The 17,289-nt window shown below is 45.1% G+C and overlaps 1 protein-coding gene across 2 annotated transcripts in view; it reads right to left on the bottom strand.

Annotated features, from left to right (window-relative positions):
* Nucleotides 1-14,869, bottom strand: part of PLD1 (phospholipase D1) — a gene marked incomplete at both ends in the record, with an annotated part of 113,319 nt that extends 98,450 nt beyond the window's left edge. For both annotated transcript variants that reach the window (XM_080696738.1, XM_080696739.1), the window contains 7 exons: nt 2,183-2,275; nt 4,211-4,269; nt 9,274-9,339; nt 11,200-11,308; nt 12,250-12,395; nt 14,354-14,481; nt 14,710-14,869. In XM_080696738.1, the coding sequence (XP_080552864.1) occupies nt 2,183-2,275; nt 4,211-4,269; nt 9,274-9,339; nt 11,200-11,308; nt 12,250-12,395; nt 14,354-14,481; nt 14,710-14,869 (761 nt within the window). The remainder of the gene's footprint in view (nt 1-2,182; nt 2,276-4,210; nt 4,270-9,273; nt 9,340-11,199; nt 11,309-12,249; nt 12,396-14,353; nt 14,482-14,709) is intronic.
* Nucleotides 14,870-17,289: the final 2,420 nt, after the last annotated feature.

Below are 17,289 nucleotides of genomic sequence, written 5' to 3'. Positions count from 1 at the left end.
TGAGACAGGAGGATCCTGGTTCGTGGACTGCTTCAGCTACTTAGGCCCTCTGTAACTTAGTGAGACCCTGTTTCAAAATAAAGACTAAATAATAGGACAGGAAGGTGTAGCTCAGAGGTCAAATGTCCCTGGGTTCCATCCCTAGACCCTCAAAAAAAATTGTTTTTATTCAATTCAATATATTCTTAAAAGTTACTCAAAAAGTACAGGAATAAGTTGAGAATTAGGGTAGAGGTGGAAATAACACAAAAATAAGTCAGATGTGGAAGTCTGTTCTCCAGTGATAATTCAGGGCAAATGAGATAGGCACTAGAAAAGAGAAGCAAAAAGCTAAGCGTGCAGGAAGAGGGAGTCTTTGGCCCCAGCTAGGAGGAGGCCCAGGCTGAGCAAGGCCAGGAAGGTTCCCAACAATTAGAGCCCAAAGAGGGTGGCAGCGCACGGCTGGGAGACTTCATGGCAAAGGGGCAACAGGAGCAAGGGGGAAACTGCCGGTGCTGGGAGGACGACTGGGTGCGGCAGAGTCTCTGGGAGAATTGAAGAGGAAAAAGAGTGGGGAAAACCAGCAAAGCCTCATGGAGGGTGTCCATTAATATAAAGAGACTGGGCCGGGCGTGGTGGCGCACGCTTGTCATCCCCGCTCTTGGGAGGCGGAGCCAGGAGGATCGCGCAGGTTCGAAGCCAGCCGCGCTGGCTTAAGAGACCCTGTTTCCAAAAATAAAATAGGTCTGGAGTGTAGCCCGGAGGTAGAAGGGCTTCCAGGAACCCCAGTACCACCAATAAATAAATAAATAAATAAATAAATAAATAAATAAATAATAAAACATATAAAGAGACTGAAGAGAGTCTGAGTTTTCTGGTTTTCCTGGTCAAATGAATACATTAAAGAAATAAAGGGGCCCCACCAAAATGTAATTGTGAGAAAGTTTCTTATTGGACCTAAAAGAAGACAACTGAACAATTAATAGATAATATTCTCAATCATAATTTTTAGCAAATGCAGAAATTATACATTTTTTAAATCATATAATGCCCTCTGTATAACTACCGAGCCCATGATATCAAAGGGTATTTCTTTTTTTTTTTTTTTTTTTTTTCTTTCTGGTACTGGGGATCAAACCCAGGGGCATTCTACTTCTGAGCTATACCCTGAACATTTTTTATTTCTTATTTTGAAACAGACTCCCATTACGTTGCTGAGGCTGGCCTTGGAGCTGCGATCCTCTGTCTCAGCCTTCCAAGTACTGGCATTACAGGTGTGTGCCGCCATGTCCGGCTCTGGCTCAGTAATTCTAAGGGGACTGCCTGTGAGTTCAGATGCAGTGTAGCTGCCTGGTGATAAGGTTCGACTGAGGCTGAGGAACAGAGCCAGCGATGTCTGTTAGAGTTTCTCCTGCTGTTTGGCTTGCGCTGCAAGCAGGAGTGTGGACAGCGCAGACAGCATAGGCCCAGCCCCTGGCACTGGCGTGCTATGCCGCTGACTACGAAGGGGCCACAGGCTCTGAAAACCAGAACTGGCAGGCTGCCAAATGAAAAAAACGGCAAATATCCCAGGCTGTGTCTTTGCCTGCCTGGAAGTCAAGAGCATTTGAAAGACATCAGAGCCAGGTCCACCAGAGCCCCAAGGAGGCAACGGTGTGGGGGACCCGCATCCAGATGGAACAAGCCTTCTGCCTCGAGCTAACCCCAGCCTTATTTTTTATTCTTCACTTTGGAAACAGGGTCTCACTAAGTTGCAGAGGGTCTCACTAAATATCTAAATTGCTGTTATGTCAGCCTCGTAATCCCTGGGATTACAAGCGTGCGCCACCATGCCCGGCTGAACATGGACTTATAAAATATCATTAAAAATTTGTTCTGCAGGTGTGGTGGCGCACGCTTATAATCCCAGCGCTTGGGAGGCTGAGACAGGAGGATCGCCTGAGTTCGAAGCCAGCCTCATCTACTTAGTGAGGCTCTCGACAACTCAGTGAGACCTTGTTTTCAAATAAAATATAAAGTAGGTCTGGGAGTATAGCCCGGAGGTAGAAAGCCCCTGGGTTCCACCCCCAGTACCACCAAAAAAAAAAAAAAAAAATGTGTTCTGCCATGGCTTTCAATTGATTTATATTTTAAAGCTAGTATGTAAATACTCCACTAAATGTTCAGTTTATTAAAACAAACACACAAAATTCCTAATTCCTACCTCTTTGACCATCGGTAGCAGGCTCTCCCTTGGCCACAGCAATTCAAGCCTGGAATTCTGTGTCCCCCAGACCTCTTCGTGATCATACCTTCTCTGAAAGAAACATCAGATTAACCCATTATCTTCCCACTTACACTCAAATTACACCCAGCTTCTTCAGCTTCAGAACATGGACTCAGTAAATATCTCATTCTCCCTTGACTTTCCTCCCGGATCTTCCTTCCCCACCCTCACACACTTACTGCCATATTTGTTAGATCTGGTCCTCTAGAAGTGATTCTCAAAAGCACACTGGTCAGGTAAAGCTCTAAGGGTACTTGGACACCGCATCTGTCACGCCCAATGCAGAACCGTGAGCTGTGTGGCTCCTGGCTCAGGAGGCCAAGGTCCTTCATCATAGCGAGGACTCACTGTTCACTTATGGCTGTTGCTACTATTGACTTATGCATGGTCCGACCGCCCTAAAACCTGGGGCGGACGGGGCAGCCCACAGTTTCTGGCTGGCGGCATCTCCTTACTCGGGCCCAGCCAGGTCAAAGCAAGTAGGCCAAAGCCAGTGTCTTCATTTGAAAGACGTGACAAGAAAGAGCAAAGGCATGTCTGAACAAAGAAAGTCATTTTGAAACAACTGGTGACGACGCTTTTTTTTTTTTAAACCCCGGGCCATTCTATCTCTGACCTACACTCCCAGCTATTTTTAATTTTTTTTTGAAACAGGGTCTCTATAAGTTGATGAAAGCCTCACAAAATTGCTGAGGCTGACATCAAAATTGGGAATCCTCCTGTCTCAGCCTCTCAAGTACTGGGATTACAGGCATGTGCCATCACACTCAGCCTAACAGTGCTCTTAAAGAACTAAAATAAACTGGGTGTGGTGGTGCATGCTTGTAATCCCAGCATTCGGGAGGCTGACTGAGACCTGGAGGATCACGGTTGGTGGCCAGCTTCAGCTACTTAGTGAGACCCTCTGCAACTCAGTGAGACCCTGTTTCAAAATAAAGAATAAAAAATAGGGCAGGGGATGTAGCTAGGAGGTCAAATGGCCCTGGGTTCCATCCCCAGACCCACATACACACACAAAAAGAACTTAGAAAGCTAAGCTGTGTGTGTGTGTGTGTGTGTGTGTGTGTGTGTGTGTGTGTGTGTGTTACTGGGAGTGGAACCCAAGGGCATTCTACCTCAGAGCTACACTGCCAGCCCTATTTTTTATTCTTTATTTTGAAGCAGGGTCTCACTGAGTTGCAGAGGAACTCACTAAGTAGCCGAGGCTGGCCACAAACCGAGATCCTCCTGTCTCAGCCTCCCAAGTAATGGGATTACAAGCATGCGCCACCACACTCAGCTAAAAGTTAAGCTTTTTATATGATAAATCTCTAATATTGTGAAGGCGAGTAATCATTGAGTAACTTTCAATCTATTTATATGACACTTAATTCCCAGAGTGTGTGTGTGTGTGTGTGTGTGTGTGTTTGTTTGTTTGTTTGTTTGTTTGTTTTTCAGTACTGGGGATGGAACCCAGGGGCATTCTACCTCCGAGCTACACTCGCAGCATTATTTTTTTAATTTTTTATTCTTTATTTTGAAACAGGGTCTCACTGAGTTGCAGAGGGCCTCACTAAGTCGCTGAGGCTGTCCACGAACCGCAATCCTCCTGTCTCAGCCTCCCAAATGCAATGCTGGGATTACAAGCGTGCGCCACCACGCCCAGCTTCCCACAATGTTAATTTTAAACAGCCATCAAAGTGAGGCATAAACAGCTCTCCTAAGTGATTAGAAGAAAGGCTCGTGTGTGTGGCTTTCGAGCATTCTCCCACACGTCGCACAGCCTGGTGGACTGTCTGGGCTAGAAGAAGTCCATGGTCACATTAGAAAGATGGCGGGGCAGGTGTTCCCACAGTGTGCCGCAGGAGACGCCCTGCTGTGTACAGTAGATCCCCGCAGACAGACCCACTGTGCACACCACTACAGCACAGGGCGACGCTCAGGGCTCTCCACACTTCTCTCCAAAGACCCAACCCAGGAACTTACAGGCCTTTTGGTCCCAAGTCACGGATGAAAGACAGCTGGCTTATATCAAGGAATTCTGCCTGGAAAGAAATAAGAAAGCACTATTTATTTATTTATTTATTTATTTATTTATATACTTAATGTATTTATGTATTTAATTGTTTGCTTGCTTGCTTGTTTTGTGGTACTGGGTATTGAACCCAGGGGCATTCTACCTCCAAGCTGTACTCCCAGCCCTATTTTATTTTTATTTTGAAACAAAGTCTCACTAGGTTGATGAGAATCTCACTACTTGGTGAAACACTGTTTCAAAATTTAATAAAAGGGAGCTGGGAGTGGTGGCGCACACTTGTAATCCCAGCATTCTGGAGGCTGAGAACGGAAGATCACAGTTCGTAGCCAGCCTCAGCTACTTAGTGAGGCCCTCTGCAACGTAGTGAGACCCTGTTTCAAATTAAAGAATAAAAAATAGGGCAGGGGGTGTAGCTCTGAGGTCAAATGCTTCTGGGTTCCATCCTTAGACACGCAAAAAAAAATAAATAAATAAAAGGGGGCTAGAGATGTAGTTCAGAGGTAGAATGCCCTGGGTTCAATCACTAGTACCACAAAATAAAAACCCAAACTCAGTGTATGACACAGAAACGTGGGTGCAGGTTCTGGAGGCAGGGAGACAAGAGACAAGGGAAGGATGGATGGTATGAGAGGCCGGAGGCTACGGAGCTGGGCACAGTGGAGGAGGTGAGGAGTGGGACAGGGAGCTACAAGGCAGGCACGTTGCAGAGGTTCTGGGAAGCATCAACATGACAGGAAGGATCAGTTTTAATAAATTGAAAAGAAAGAGAATGTTGGGCTTACCTTCACTGTAGAAATTAGTAGGAGATTAAAAGCTATGGACAAGCTGGGCATGGTGGTGCATGCTTATAATCCCAGTATTTAGGCTGAGAAAGGAGGATTGCAGGTTTTAAAGTCAGCCTCGGCAACTTAATGAAGCACTCTGCAACTTAGTAAGACCCTGTTTCCAAATAAAAACTAAAACAGGGCTGTGGGTATAGCCCAGAAATAGAAGGGTTCCACTCTTAGTACCACAAAAACACTGTTTACATGATTCATCACCATGCATTTATTTATATGATTTGTGAAAAGACTTTTTAATTGAAAATGGGAACCCACGGTACTAGAAATGACATTCAGATTGTCAACCTTAGAATCCAAATAATTTAAAAGCCTAAGCCCTAATTTCTTTTTTTTAATCTCTGGAACACAGAAGGTGTCAATCCTAGTTTAATCAATCCTAGTTCACATTTGAAGAAACTGCTACAGAGGCGTCACTAATCTTTGTACTACTTTAAGGAGCCAGTGACTGTCAGGGGACCCTCTCCTTCCTCAGCCAAGTAAGTGGGAAATGAGGAGACACAGGAAGCCCAGAGCCTTGGGAAGGGCGATCCCTGGCGAGGGGTGGGGAGGCTCAGGCTGTCCAGGCACTGGGAAGACGGCCCACCCAAGGAAGATGGAGGCTGGACTAAGGCCTGAGGGCCTCCTGGCTGGAGACTGGATCTCCAGAAAGAAGCACCTCCCTGCACTCGCTGGTGGGAATGGGAAGTCTGAATCTTTCTCCCTTACCTCTCTTCCCCTCAAGTTAAAGTCCTACAAAGAGCAGGGCGGGGCGGACTCAGTCCTATTGATCTGTGGGTTGTGGTACAAAAGGATTCCAGCCAACTCCCATCTTGTGGATGAGGAATCTGAGTCACAGGAGGCAAATGATTTACTTCAAGATAGGACTAAGATATGATCTGTTTGGCCGGGCGCGGTGGCGCACGCTTGTAATCCCAGCATTCGGGAGGCTGAGACCTGAGGATCGAGGTTCGCAGACAGCCTCAGCTACTTAGTGAGGCCCTCTGCAACTCAGTGAGACCCGGTTTCAAAATAAAGAATGAAAAATAGGGCAGGGGGTGTAGCTTGGAGGTCGAATGCCCCTGGGCTCCATTCCCAGACCCGCAAAAATAAAAAAATAAGAATAAAAAAGATAAGACCTGTTTGTTTAGGGCTTTCTCTTGGAAATTGCACACATTTTTCCATGTCTAGATTTTAATTTTGGGTAAGATAAAAAAGATGCATTTGCTTTTCTTTATTCCTCTTCGTTTTCTTCCTTGGAAGGTGATCACTTTCTGGTTACTAACTGGAATGCCCGGTTAGTGAGTTCCATGTTATAGACAGTACTAGTTCACTTTCAGAACTTGAAGGAATCTCAGTGCTTGGGATGCTGAGACAGCAGGATCGCAGGTTCAAGGCTAGCCTTATCAATTTAGTGATACCTTCAGCAATTTAGCAACACCCTTTCATAATAAAGAATAAAATAGGATTAGGGGTATAGCTGAAGGTGGAATGCCTCTGGGCTCAATCCCCATTACACACGATTACATACATATATGTAGCTCAAAGGTGGCACTAGTTTTCATGTTATATATTTTTCATGTTATATATATTATATATATATATATATATTTCAAGTTCCCACAGATATATATGACCTATATATGTATTATATATAGCTATTATTATATATTATATATTATATATGTTGGATGTGTACACACACACACACACACACACACACACACACACATTTACAGCTTGACTCATTTGGGAGAATGCAGCTGTAGAAGGGAACAGAATAGTGACCATCAGAAATGGGGGGGTGATATACAGACCAAGCTCACCAAGTACTGTCCCCAAGCCCAAAGAACTAGTACCAGTCACGTCACAGGCAGGCAGAAAGCTAAGAGAAGTGGATGGTCACTGCCCACAGCAGCAGTGTACATTTAGATACTTTTCCATTCAGAAGCAGGAGTATAGCACGGAGGTAGAAAAGCCCCTGGGTTCCACCACCAGTCCTACACACACCAAAAAATAAATAAATAAAAAAGAACCTCTGATTCAAAGAGGGCAATGCAGGCAGCATTCCTAGTTAATAGGAGCTCCCCAGCCCTAGAAAGAAGGTCCCACCCTTTCTCCTCCTGAGATCCTCCGGTAGAGCCCCAGCTGATGGCTGTCCTGAGAAAACACTCCCCCAGGACTCTGGAGCCTTGGATGTTACTTCACGTCCACTGAGCACCCGAGTCAGCTGTGAGCAGGGGCTGATGCCAGGACGCAGGTCAGCAGGGCGTCAGGAACAGATGAGAGCGTATTTTGACCAGCCACCACCTAGTCGTCCCAGAGACGCTGAAGGGAGACCCAGCGTGGCTGGTCCTCTGCTACCTCTGCCCAGGCCCGCGAGGCTGCCCTGTCCTGCGCACGGTCACAAGACAGCACTCGCCACACTAGAGGCCGAGTCACAGCTCACCTGCCTTTTTGTTTTGTTTAGTTTTTGGTGTTTTTTTTTCTGTTTTGGTACTGGAGGTTGGGCTCAGGGGAGCTTCTACTTCCAAGCTACATCCCCAGCTCTTTTTTATTATTTTTATTTTGAAACAGATCTCACTAAGTTGCTGAGGCTGGCCTCGAACCTGTGATCTTCCTGTCTCCCTCAGCCTGGTTCACCTCCTCTTAAACTCTACATATACATCCCAAACTGGTATAATCCCATAGCAATATACCTTCCCAGACACAGATAGAGATGTAATAGTCCAGACATTCTCAGCTATCCGGACCTCCACATAGTTGGAAGCTGATCATTTTCTTGTATTTATTTGTTTATTTATTTAGGTGGTACTGGGGTTCCTGGAAGCCCTTCTGGGCTACACTCCCAGACCTATTTTTTTTTTATATTTTTATTTGAAAACAGGGTCTCTTAAGTCAGCGAGGCTGGCTTCGAACCTGCATGATCCTCCTGTCTCTGCCTCCCAAGCGCGGGGATTACAAGCGTGCGCCACCACGCCCGGTGAAGCTGTTCATTTTAAAAGGCCTCACCTAGTCAGCTGTGGTGATGCACGCTTGTAATCCTAGTACTTGGGAAACTAAGACAGAAGGACCTCAGATTAATAGCCAGCCTCAGCAACTTAGACTCTCAGTAACCTAGTGAGACCCTGTTTCTAAATAAGAAATAAGTTCAGGCTGAGGGTGTGGTTTGAAGGTAGAATGCCTCTGGGTTCAATCACCAAGACCAAATAATAATAATAATAACAACAACAACAACAACAACAACAACAACAACAACAACAACTAAATTTTAAAAAGGCCTCACCTTAGGGCCTCCACAGGGCAGAGTCCTTGTCTGCAGACACTGCGAAGCCCCTCCCCTGCTGGCCAGCTGCCGCCTCCCACTTAGTCTCTGCTGGCTTCTAGGGGCTACCCTGGCTCCCTCTTCTTGGGTCCCTCAAGGCTGCTTTCTTCCCCTTCTTCTTTCCCCATCTTTTCTCTTCCGACTGCAAAGACAGGCCTGTCTGATGGCAACCAAAGCACGCTCCAGGCAAGCCCAGGGCACCTGTGATGCCTGCACTCACTACTCAGCCGTTTTTCTTTGGACCTAGAAATGCTTTTAGGCATTATTCTAGAAGCTCATGGGGGAACAGGGTTGAGATTTAGAAAACCTATCCCAGAGTAGCATCTCAAGCTCATTTAAAACTATCGCTATAAACATTAAGTTCTATGGATATCTTAAAAATAGTATCATAGAAGCCCAGGCACGGCAATGCACGCTTGTAATCCCAGTACTTGGGAGGCTGAGACAGGAGGATGGCGCAGGTTCAAGGCCAGCCTCAGCTACTTAGTGAGGCTCTCTGCAACTTAGTAAGAAACCGTTTCCAAACAAATATAAAGTAGGTCTGGGAGTGTAGCCTGGAGGTAGAAAGCCCCTGGGTAGCGCCAGGCGTGGTAGCGCATGCTTGTAATCCCCGCGCTTGAGAGGCGGAGACAGGGGGATCGCGCCAGCAGCGCTGGCTTAAGAGACCCTGTTTCCAAAAATAAAATAGGTCTGGGAGTGTGGCCCAGAAGTAGAAGGGCTTCCAGGAACCCCAGTACCACCACCAACAACAAAAAAAAAAAAGCCCCTGGGTTCTATCCCCGGTAACACACACACACACACACACACACACACACACACACACACACACACACTTAATTCAAAATTTAAACCACTGAATAGTACTTACTGTGGCATGGTAATTTTTATACATGGGCATTTTTAGTATCTTTGTCAGGTAATCTTCCAGTTGTTTCTGTAATGCAAATATTTAAGATAAGAGTTAATATGGTCATCTTTAGAGAAAAATACTGGGGGGTTTGAACCCAAGGTCATTCCAATCCCCAAACTATACCCCGAGCCCTTTTTATTTTTTATTTTGAAACAGGGTTTCTCTAACTTACTGACCGCTGGCCTCTGACCCGTGATCCTCCTGCCTCAGCCTCCCAGTGAGTAGGATTACAGGTGTGTGCCGCCACACTGGGTTTGTAGAAAAACTTAGATAGTGACAATGATGAGATCCTCACTTCATCTCAACTCCGTGACTTACTCGGTTATTTACTAACATTAGCACTGGGCAAGGCATACTGAATAGCATCAAGGCATTTCTATGCTCTCTTAAATTATCATGTAAATCTCTTCTTGCTATTTAACATGTCACGTGCTTAGGTCTTTTATAAATTGCTGACAAGAGCCGAGCTATGTATGCTTTTAATTTTTATAGCTATTAGAACAGATTTGTCCATAGGAGATAGTTTCAAACCATTTGTTGGTTTTACAAAATTTTGCATTTTTAAATTTTAACATTTAATTGAATGGAAAATACATCGTAATTTTAATCTACTTTCAAGAGAAAAAGGGGGCATAGCTCAGAGGTACAACACCCCTGAGTTAAACCCCCAGAAGGAGCAGCAGACCTCAAACCCCACCTGATGCGCTCACTATTGGACTCGCCAGCCGGGGAGGCCCCAGCAGGAGGACGGTGTCCTCATGACAGGACTCCTAACACTCTCCCTCTTCCAGGAAGGTGCTCCCCACCATGGCTTGGGGGATGGGGACCTCGCTAGCTCCAGAGGGGGATGTTAAAAGAAAATTACTTTCTAGTAAGATGTACCCTGACTCCAAATATGTTACAGCCTGTCACAGGGTTGCACGCCTGTGATCCGAGTATTTGGGAGGCTGAGGCAGGTGGATCACAGGCTCAAGGACAATGCATGATAACTTAGTGAGATCAAGTCTCAAAAAAAATAAATAAATAAAGCCAGGTGTGGCGATGCACACTTGTAAATCCCAGTACTTGGGAGGCTGAGACAGGAGGATTGTGCAGGTTCAAGGCCAGCCTCAGCTACTTCGTGAGGCTCTCAACAACTGAGTGAGACCCTGTTTCCAAATAAAAATATAAAACAGGTCTTGGAGTGTAGCCTGGAGGTAGAAAGCCCTCCGGATTCCATCCTCAGTGCCACGAAATCCAGTACTGCTTTGCTGAATCCCTAGAAGTTAATAGGCATGATCGTTTTTAGTTGGACTTGTACAGGTACACTCAATAACCCAAAATTGTCTAATTTTATGTCTAAGTACCTTGAAAAATATTATTCCAGAGTCCTACAAAGATTTTAAACAAGATGACAACTACAAAAGAGAAATCAAATATCCCCTCTGGAACATACAAGATACAGATTATAACTGGGCTGGTGGCACATTTCTGTCATCCAGTACTTGAGAGGCTGAGATAAAAGGATCACAGGTTGGAGCCAGCCTCAGCAACTTAGACCCTGTTTCAAAATAAAAATACAAGGACTGGGAGCATAGCTCAGAGGTACAACACCCCTGAGTTAAACCCCCAGAAGGAACAACAGACCTCAAACCCCACCTGATGTGCTCACTATTGGACTCGCCAGCCGGGGAGGCCCCAGCAGGAGGACGGTGTCCTCATGACAGGACTCCTAACACTCTCCCTCTTCCAGGAAGGTGCTCCCCACCATGGCTTGGGGGATGGGGACCTCGCTAGCTCCAGAGAGACTCAAGCAGCCAGGGCCATGATCAGAGGGTGAGAGAAATGTCTGTCTACAGTGCTGTCACATTACACACAAAACAACAGAACAGAGAGAGGACCTACCCTTCTACCGAAGAACTGCTCTTCTCCATTCATGTTTGCAGAAGAGCGGGGCAAACTGGGCATCTCCCGGGGCTCCTCCCCTTTGACGTTTTGTCTTCTAAAAGTGTGTCTAAGACACACAGACACACGTGCACACATATACAATGCAGACATTTATTAGATCATTATTGACTATGATTCTCACAATATATTTCATGAGGTATGTTTTTTTGTTTGCTTGGTACCGGAGATGGAACCCAGGGGCATTCTACCTCCAGACTATACCCCCAACCTTTGTTATGTTTTATTTTGAAACAGGGTCTGAGCCAGGTGTGGTGGCACACACTTGTAATCCCAGTAAGTTGGAAGGCCGAGGCGGGAGGATCATTGGTTTGAAGCCAGCCTCAGTAACTTAGTAAGGCTCTCAGCAACTCAGTGTGGCCCTATTTCCAAATTTAAAAAAAAAAATTAGAACCGGAGTGTAACTTGGAAGCAGAATGTCTCTGGGTTCAATCGCCAGTACCACTAAATAAAAAAATAGCAGGGTGTGGTGACACATGCCTGTAATCCCAGTACTTGAGAGGCTCAGACAGGAGGATCACAGGTTCAAAGACAGGCTCACCAACTTAGTGAGGCCCTCCGTAATGAAGCGAGACCCCTTTTCAAAATAAAAGAATGAAATAGGATGGGAGTGTGGCTTGAAAGTAGAATGCCCTCATGTTCAATCCTCAGTGCCATGAAATAAATAAATGAATAAATAAATAAATATTTAATTGAAAATATCAGCGGAGTATAGTGGCACACAGCTATACTTGGGAGGCAAAGACAGGAAAACCACAGGTTGGAGGCCAACCTTAGCAATTTAGCAAGACGCTGTTTCAAAACAAAACATAAAAAGGGCTGGGGTGTAGCCTCAAAGATAGAATAACCCTGGCTTCAATCCCCTGTGCCAATAACATTGATAGAAAATATCTACCAACAATGGACCGGGTAACCTAGAAAATGAAAGAAATATACTTTCCTCCCAATTTGTATGCTGAGATAACTTTATATTAATTCTGAAATGGTTACCTTCTGGTGGGAATAGGGATCCGGATAAAGGCTTTATACTTGAGCAGCTCTCTGTGAAATTCTTGAAAGTGCTTGAATTTCCTTTTAACTTGCCACTTAAATTCCCCATGTGTTAATTCAATAGTGTAGAGATGCGCGCTTGGCACCTACAATAATAAACAAAAATGGCTTTCCTTTAGATAAAATAGAAATGAACTTTCAATGAACAAGGGCAAATTAATAAGTAACATGAAAGTGTCCTTAAATTCAGCCTACATATTTTGTGTTAAGTACTTAGGCAATTGTTTTCAAAACTAACCAATTACCAGAATAATATTCTTTTCAATGTCTACATAATAAATTACAAAAGACAAACTTTGAATCACACCAAAGACAAACTTCCCAAACTTCTACAAATCTTCCCTGCTCTCTCAGGTGTGTGTGTGTGTGTGTGTGTGTGTGTGTGTGTGTGTGTGTGTGTGCACGCGCGCACGCAGGCACATCACTGCCAGGTAGAGGAGATAATGTGTGAAGACCCTAATTAGCACTGAGGGGGCTAGAGCACAAGCATGAGTCATGAACAAGCAATTAGTAGAGTTGAGAGGGAAGAGAGAGGGGACGTCAAAAGTCCAGTGTCACATGCGTGTGATCCCAGTACTTGGGAGGCTGAGATAGGAGGATTGCAGGTTCAAAGCCAGCCTCAGCAACTTAGACCCTGTTTCAAAATAAAAAGGAGCCGGGCACTTGTAATCCCCGCACTTGGGAGGCGGAGACAGGAGGATCGAGCAGGTTCAAAGCCAGCCGCGCTGGCTTCAGAGACCCTGTTTCCAAATAAAAATATAAAATAAGTCTGGGAGTGTAGCCCAGAGGTAGAAGGGTTTCCAGGAACCCCAGTACCACCAAAAAACAAACAGTCTGAATGCTCCTGAGTTTGATCCCCAGTACCACACAAAAAAAAAAATCTCCACACCCTGCTTGTTCTGAAACCCATTCCAGTCAGGCCCCGCCTATACACTCCCCTGCACAGAGGCACCACCAGTGCTCAGGGTGAGTAGAGAGAGTTGCTGCAGTATTGGTATCCAGTGTACACTTAGATAAAACAATACTAAGTAATACGGTGTTTTAAAATCCTATTAATACTGTTTCCATTATTCAGAGGAGGAAACTGAGAAATTTGAGATTAAATAACTTACTTGAGATCACAAAGCAAAGATAGTCTGGTTCTGTACATTTTGGCCCATTTACATTATTGTCTCTGAGCCTAAAACCTGGCAGGCAGAATAGGAGGCAAAGACCACCGCCCTGCAGCAACCTTCCGTCCTGCCACACTGCATCTACGAAATCCAGACAGCAAGAGAGCCAACAGGGCTCCCTGCCAGCGTTCCCCAGTGCAGTCTGTGCCAGCGGTGAAGACAACTCACTCCAAGGCTTATTCAGTGCTCACTGAAAATGCATGTGAATGAGCACTGAAGCAGGAGTCCCGGAGCAGTCAGAGAGGCAGAGCCCACCAGAGGAATTCTCCCAGCCTGCTTCAGCCCTCTATCCTGGAGGGCCTTTTTTCTTTTCTTTTCTTTCTTTTTTTTTTTTTTTTTGGTAGTGACACTGTGGACTGAACCCAGGATGCTCTACAACTAAACAACACCCCCAGTCCTTTTTATTCTTTTAAAATAGAACGTTAAACCAGGTGGGTGTGGCGGTACAAGCTTGTAATCCCAGTGCTTGGGAGGCTGAGATAGGAGGTACGGGTTTGAGGCCAGCCTCAGCTACTCAGTGAGACCCTCCACAACTCAGCAAGACCCTGTTTCAAAATAAAGAATAAAAAGGGGTGTAGCTCGGAGGTAGAATGTCCCTGGGTTCCATCCTCAGTACGAGAGAGAGAGAGAGAGAGAGAGAGAGAGAGAGAGAGAGAGAGAGGGAGAAAAGAGAGAGAGAGGGAGGGAGGGAGGGAGGGAGAGAGAGGAATAGGAGAAGAAAGCAAAACCTTGAAAGATGATGATTTGTAAGTGACAAAATACAAACAAAAACTTCAAGACTATGGCCACAGCTAGGAGGAGGGAGAGTGCAAGTCAGTGTATTAATTCATATATATCGACCCCCAAAAAGGCGAGCCCGGAAGCACTCTGACCCGGGTCGTGGACGTGAGGCGCTCCACCTCCAGCACCTGCACCTTCACTGGACAGCCGGAGAGGTAGGTCTGTATGTTGGGCTCCTTAAATCCTTTCGTATCGTAGACAGTGGAGAAGGGGATGCACACTAGAAAATACACATGCAAGTGAGGTTATTCCAGTGCGTGGCAGGAGCTCGCTCTCCTTCCACGGGCATCCTTTTGAGAATCCTAATTAATAAAATCAGGAAGGGCTCTTGGGAGATGATTCTCAGCCCGGCGTTCTGATGCCGGCAAGAATGTATGGGCCGAGGCTCCTTCCGACTGCTCTGCTGACAGCCCTGAGGCCTCCCTTCCCCTGAGATCGTGGCCTTTACCTTCCTGAGGCCTGGACTCGCTGGGAGACGCGTCATATTCCACCTCCTCGCCCTCAAAATGCAGTTCCCGCGTGTCCAGATTTTCTATCAGGTTGCTCATGTCGGCAGCAATTTTCTGCAGTGCAGAGGTATTTACCCTTGGCGTGTTTTTCAGGGACATGTTAACTTCGGACAGGGTAAAAGGAGTGGGGCTGAAAAAGAGGAAAATGGTTACACAGAACTTGCATCTGGCTCAGTAAAACCCTATCACACCATTTTCATGTGTTTGCACACCTGCGTGTATAAGAGTCGCTACTGAACCCGGGGAAGGGGGGGTTACCTCCAAGCTACATTATTTTGAAACAGGATCTCACAAAGTTACTGTGTGCTGGCCTTAAACCTGTGATCCTCCAGTCTCAGCCTCCCAAGCACTGGGATCCCAGGTGTGTATCACCAGGCCCACCCCATCACACAATTTGATTCCTGACCTTCACACAGCATGTGGAAACAAGTCAACTAACTGTGTGAATTCCGGTTATCCCAAACCACCTTCCCATTGGTTTTCCTCTATAAAATTTAAAGGAGCCCTCGCTTACAAATAAAATGGAAGGAAATACTTAATTGTAAACAAAAGGGAAAAAAAAGAAATACCACTTTGAGTAAGTGCCAACACTTCTCCCATGCAATTTTATAAACTTGGATAAAAGGGAAATTGATTTGGAAATGTTCATTTCAAGAAAAGAAATTGCTTTTTAGCCTAGTGTGGTGGCTCATGCTTGTAATCCCACCAGGCTAAAACAGGAGGATTATAGATTCGAGGCCAGCTTAAGTAACTTAGTGAGGTCCTCTGCAACTTAGAAGACCCTGTTTCAAAATAAAAACTAATTTAAAAAGGCCTGGGGGTGTAGCACAGAGGTAAAATGCTCCTGGGTTTCATCTCCAGCACCACACACACACACACACAAAAGGAAGTGCTTCTTAGCTGTGATAAATATATGAGAACAGAGTATTATGTAAATTAATCAACTTTTAATATTTTCCAAAAAATATAGGGCATCTTACATATCTAAATATGCAGATTTTGCCAGGCATGGTATGCATGCCTGTAAATCTAGTTCTTGGGAGGCTAAAGCAGGAGGATCATAGGTTTGAGGCCACCTTCAGCAACTTAGTGAGACCCTCCTTTAAAAAATAAAAAGGGCTAAAGTGTAGCTTAGAGGTAGAGTATCCCTGGGTTCAATTCCCAGTATCCAAAAAAATTAAAAAACACAGATTTAGAAGTATTTTTATTGTAGTATAACCTTTCCACAATTTCTCTGTAGGTGATATCTCAAGCAAAGAATCTACTGCCCCTTTGAGATATATGGTTTTGGCCATGACTTTGCACAAGGTATAATGACGTATGTGTCTGGAATGGGAACTGAATAATGTACCTGTTTCTAAAGATACCTGAAGTACTAGGGCTATACTTCACTCCCTTTTTTTTAAAAAAAAAAAAAAGAAAACTGGCTCTATTTCATTCTGACATTTAATAACAGAAGTCGCTGCACATCAGTCCCATGGAAGAAGAGTTCATATAGATTTTATTTTTCATTTAAAATAATGAGATTTAAGACTTGAGCACTGTTACCAGAGTTGGATGAAAAGTCTATGCTGCCTAATATAGAAATAATCTCTTAGAACTTGCCCTTAAGTGGCAGGGCTCTCATACCAGTCATTCTGCTGCATATGTTCCTTTATTTTTGCAAACCATAAACATAACAGAGCATTCACCATGTGTGAGATGCAATGAATGAAAATGTGCAGATGAAAAAGGCAGTCCCTGTGAGTACGGAGCGCGCCATGTGCACAAGGGGAGCGGCTAAATAATCCCAATCGTCCGTGGCCTTGTGCCAGGTCTTGGGCTTCCTGAGGCTGGGATGTACGAGGATTCTCTCCTCAGGTGCTATCAAGAAGCTGAGTGTTCATGCCGGGCGTGGTGGCACACGCTTGTCATCCCAGCATTCGGGAGGCTGAGACCTGGAGGATCGAGGTTCGCAGACAGCCTCAGCTACTTAGTGAGGCCCTCTGCAACTCAGTGAGACCCAGTTTCAAAATAAAGAATAAAAAATAGGGCAGGGTGTGTAGCTCGGAGGTCAAATGCCCCTGAGTTCCATCCCCAGACCCGCAAAAAATAAATAAATAAATAAATAAATAAATAAATAAATATAAAAATAAAAAGAAGCTGAGTGTTCATACATGGATGCCAGGCGCCTCGAGGAAACATGGGCAGCCCTTATTATAACGCAACAAGTCTCTGAAACCTACACACTGCTGTGTCTGGTATAAAGAAACCCTGTTTGGGCTGGACGTACATGTCTGTAATCCCAGCACTTGGGAGCTGAGACCGGAGAACAGCAAGTTTGAAGCCCACTGAAGCATCTTTAGCAAATCCTCAGCAACTTACCAAGACCCTGTTTCAAAAAAAAAAAAAAAAAATATATATATATATATATATATATATGAGTCGGGCGTGGTGGCGCATGCCCCAGCGCTTGGGAGGCTGAGACAGGAGGATCGCACAGATTCAAAGCCAGCCTCAGCTACTTAGTGAGGCTTCGG

The sequence above is a fragment of the Muscardinus avellanarius genome (genome assembly GCF_963383645.1).
Source record: "Muscardinus avellanarius genome assembly, chromosome: 5".
Lineage (NCBI taxonomy): Eukaryota > Metazoa > Chordata > Mammalia > Rodentia > Gliridae > Muscardinus > Muscardinus avellanarius.
The sequence above is the reverse complement of the archived record's forward strand: the minus strand, read 5'-3'. Positions and strand labels throughout refer to the sequence as shown.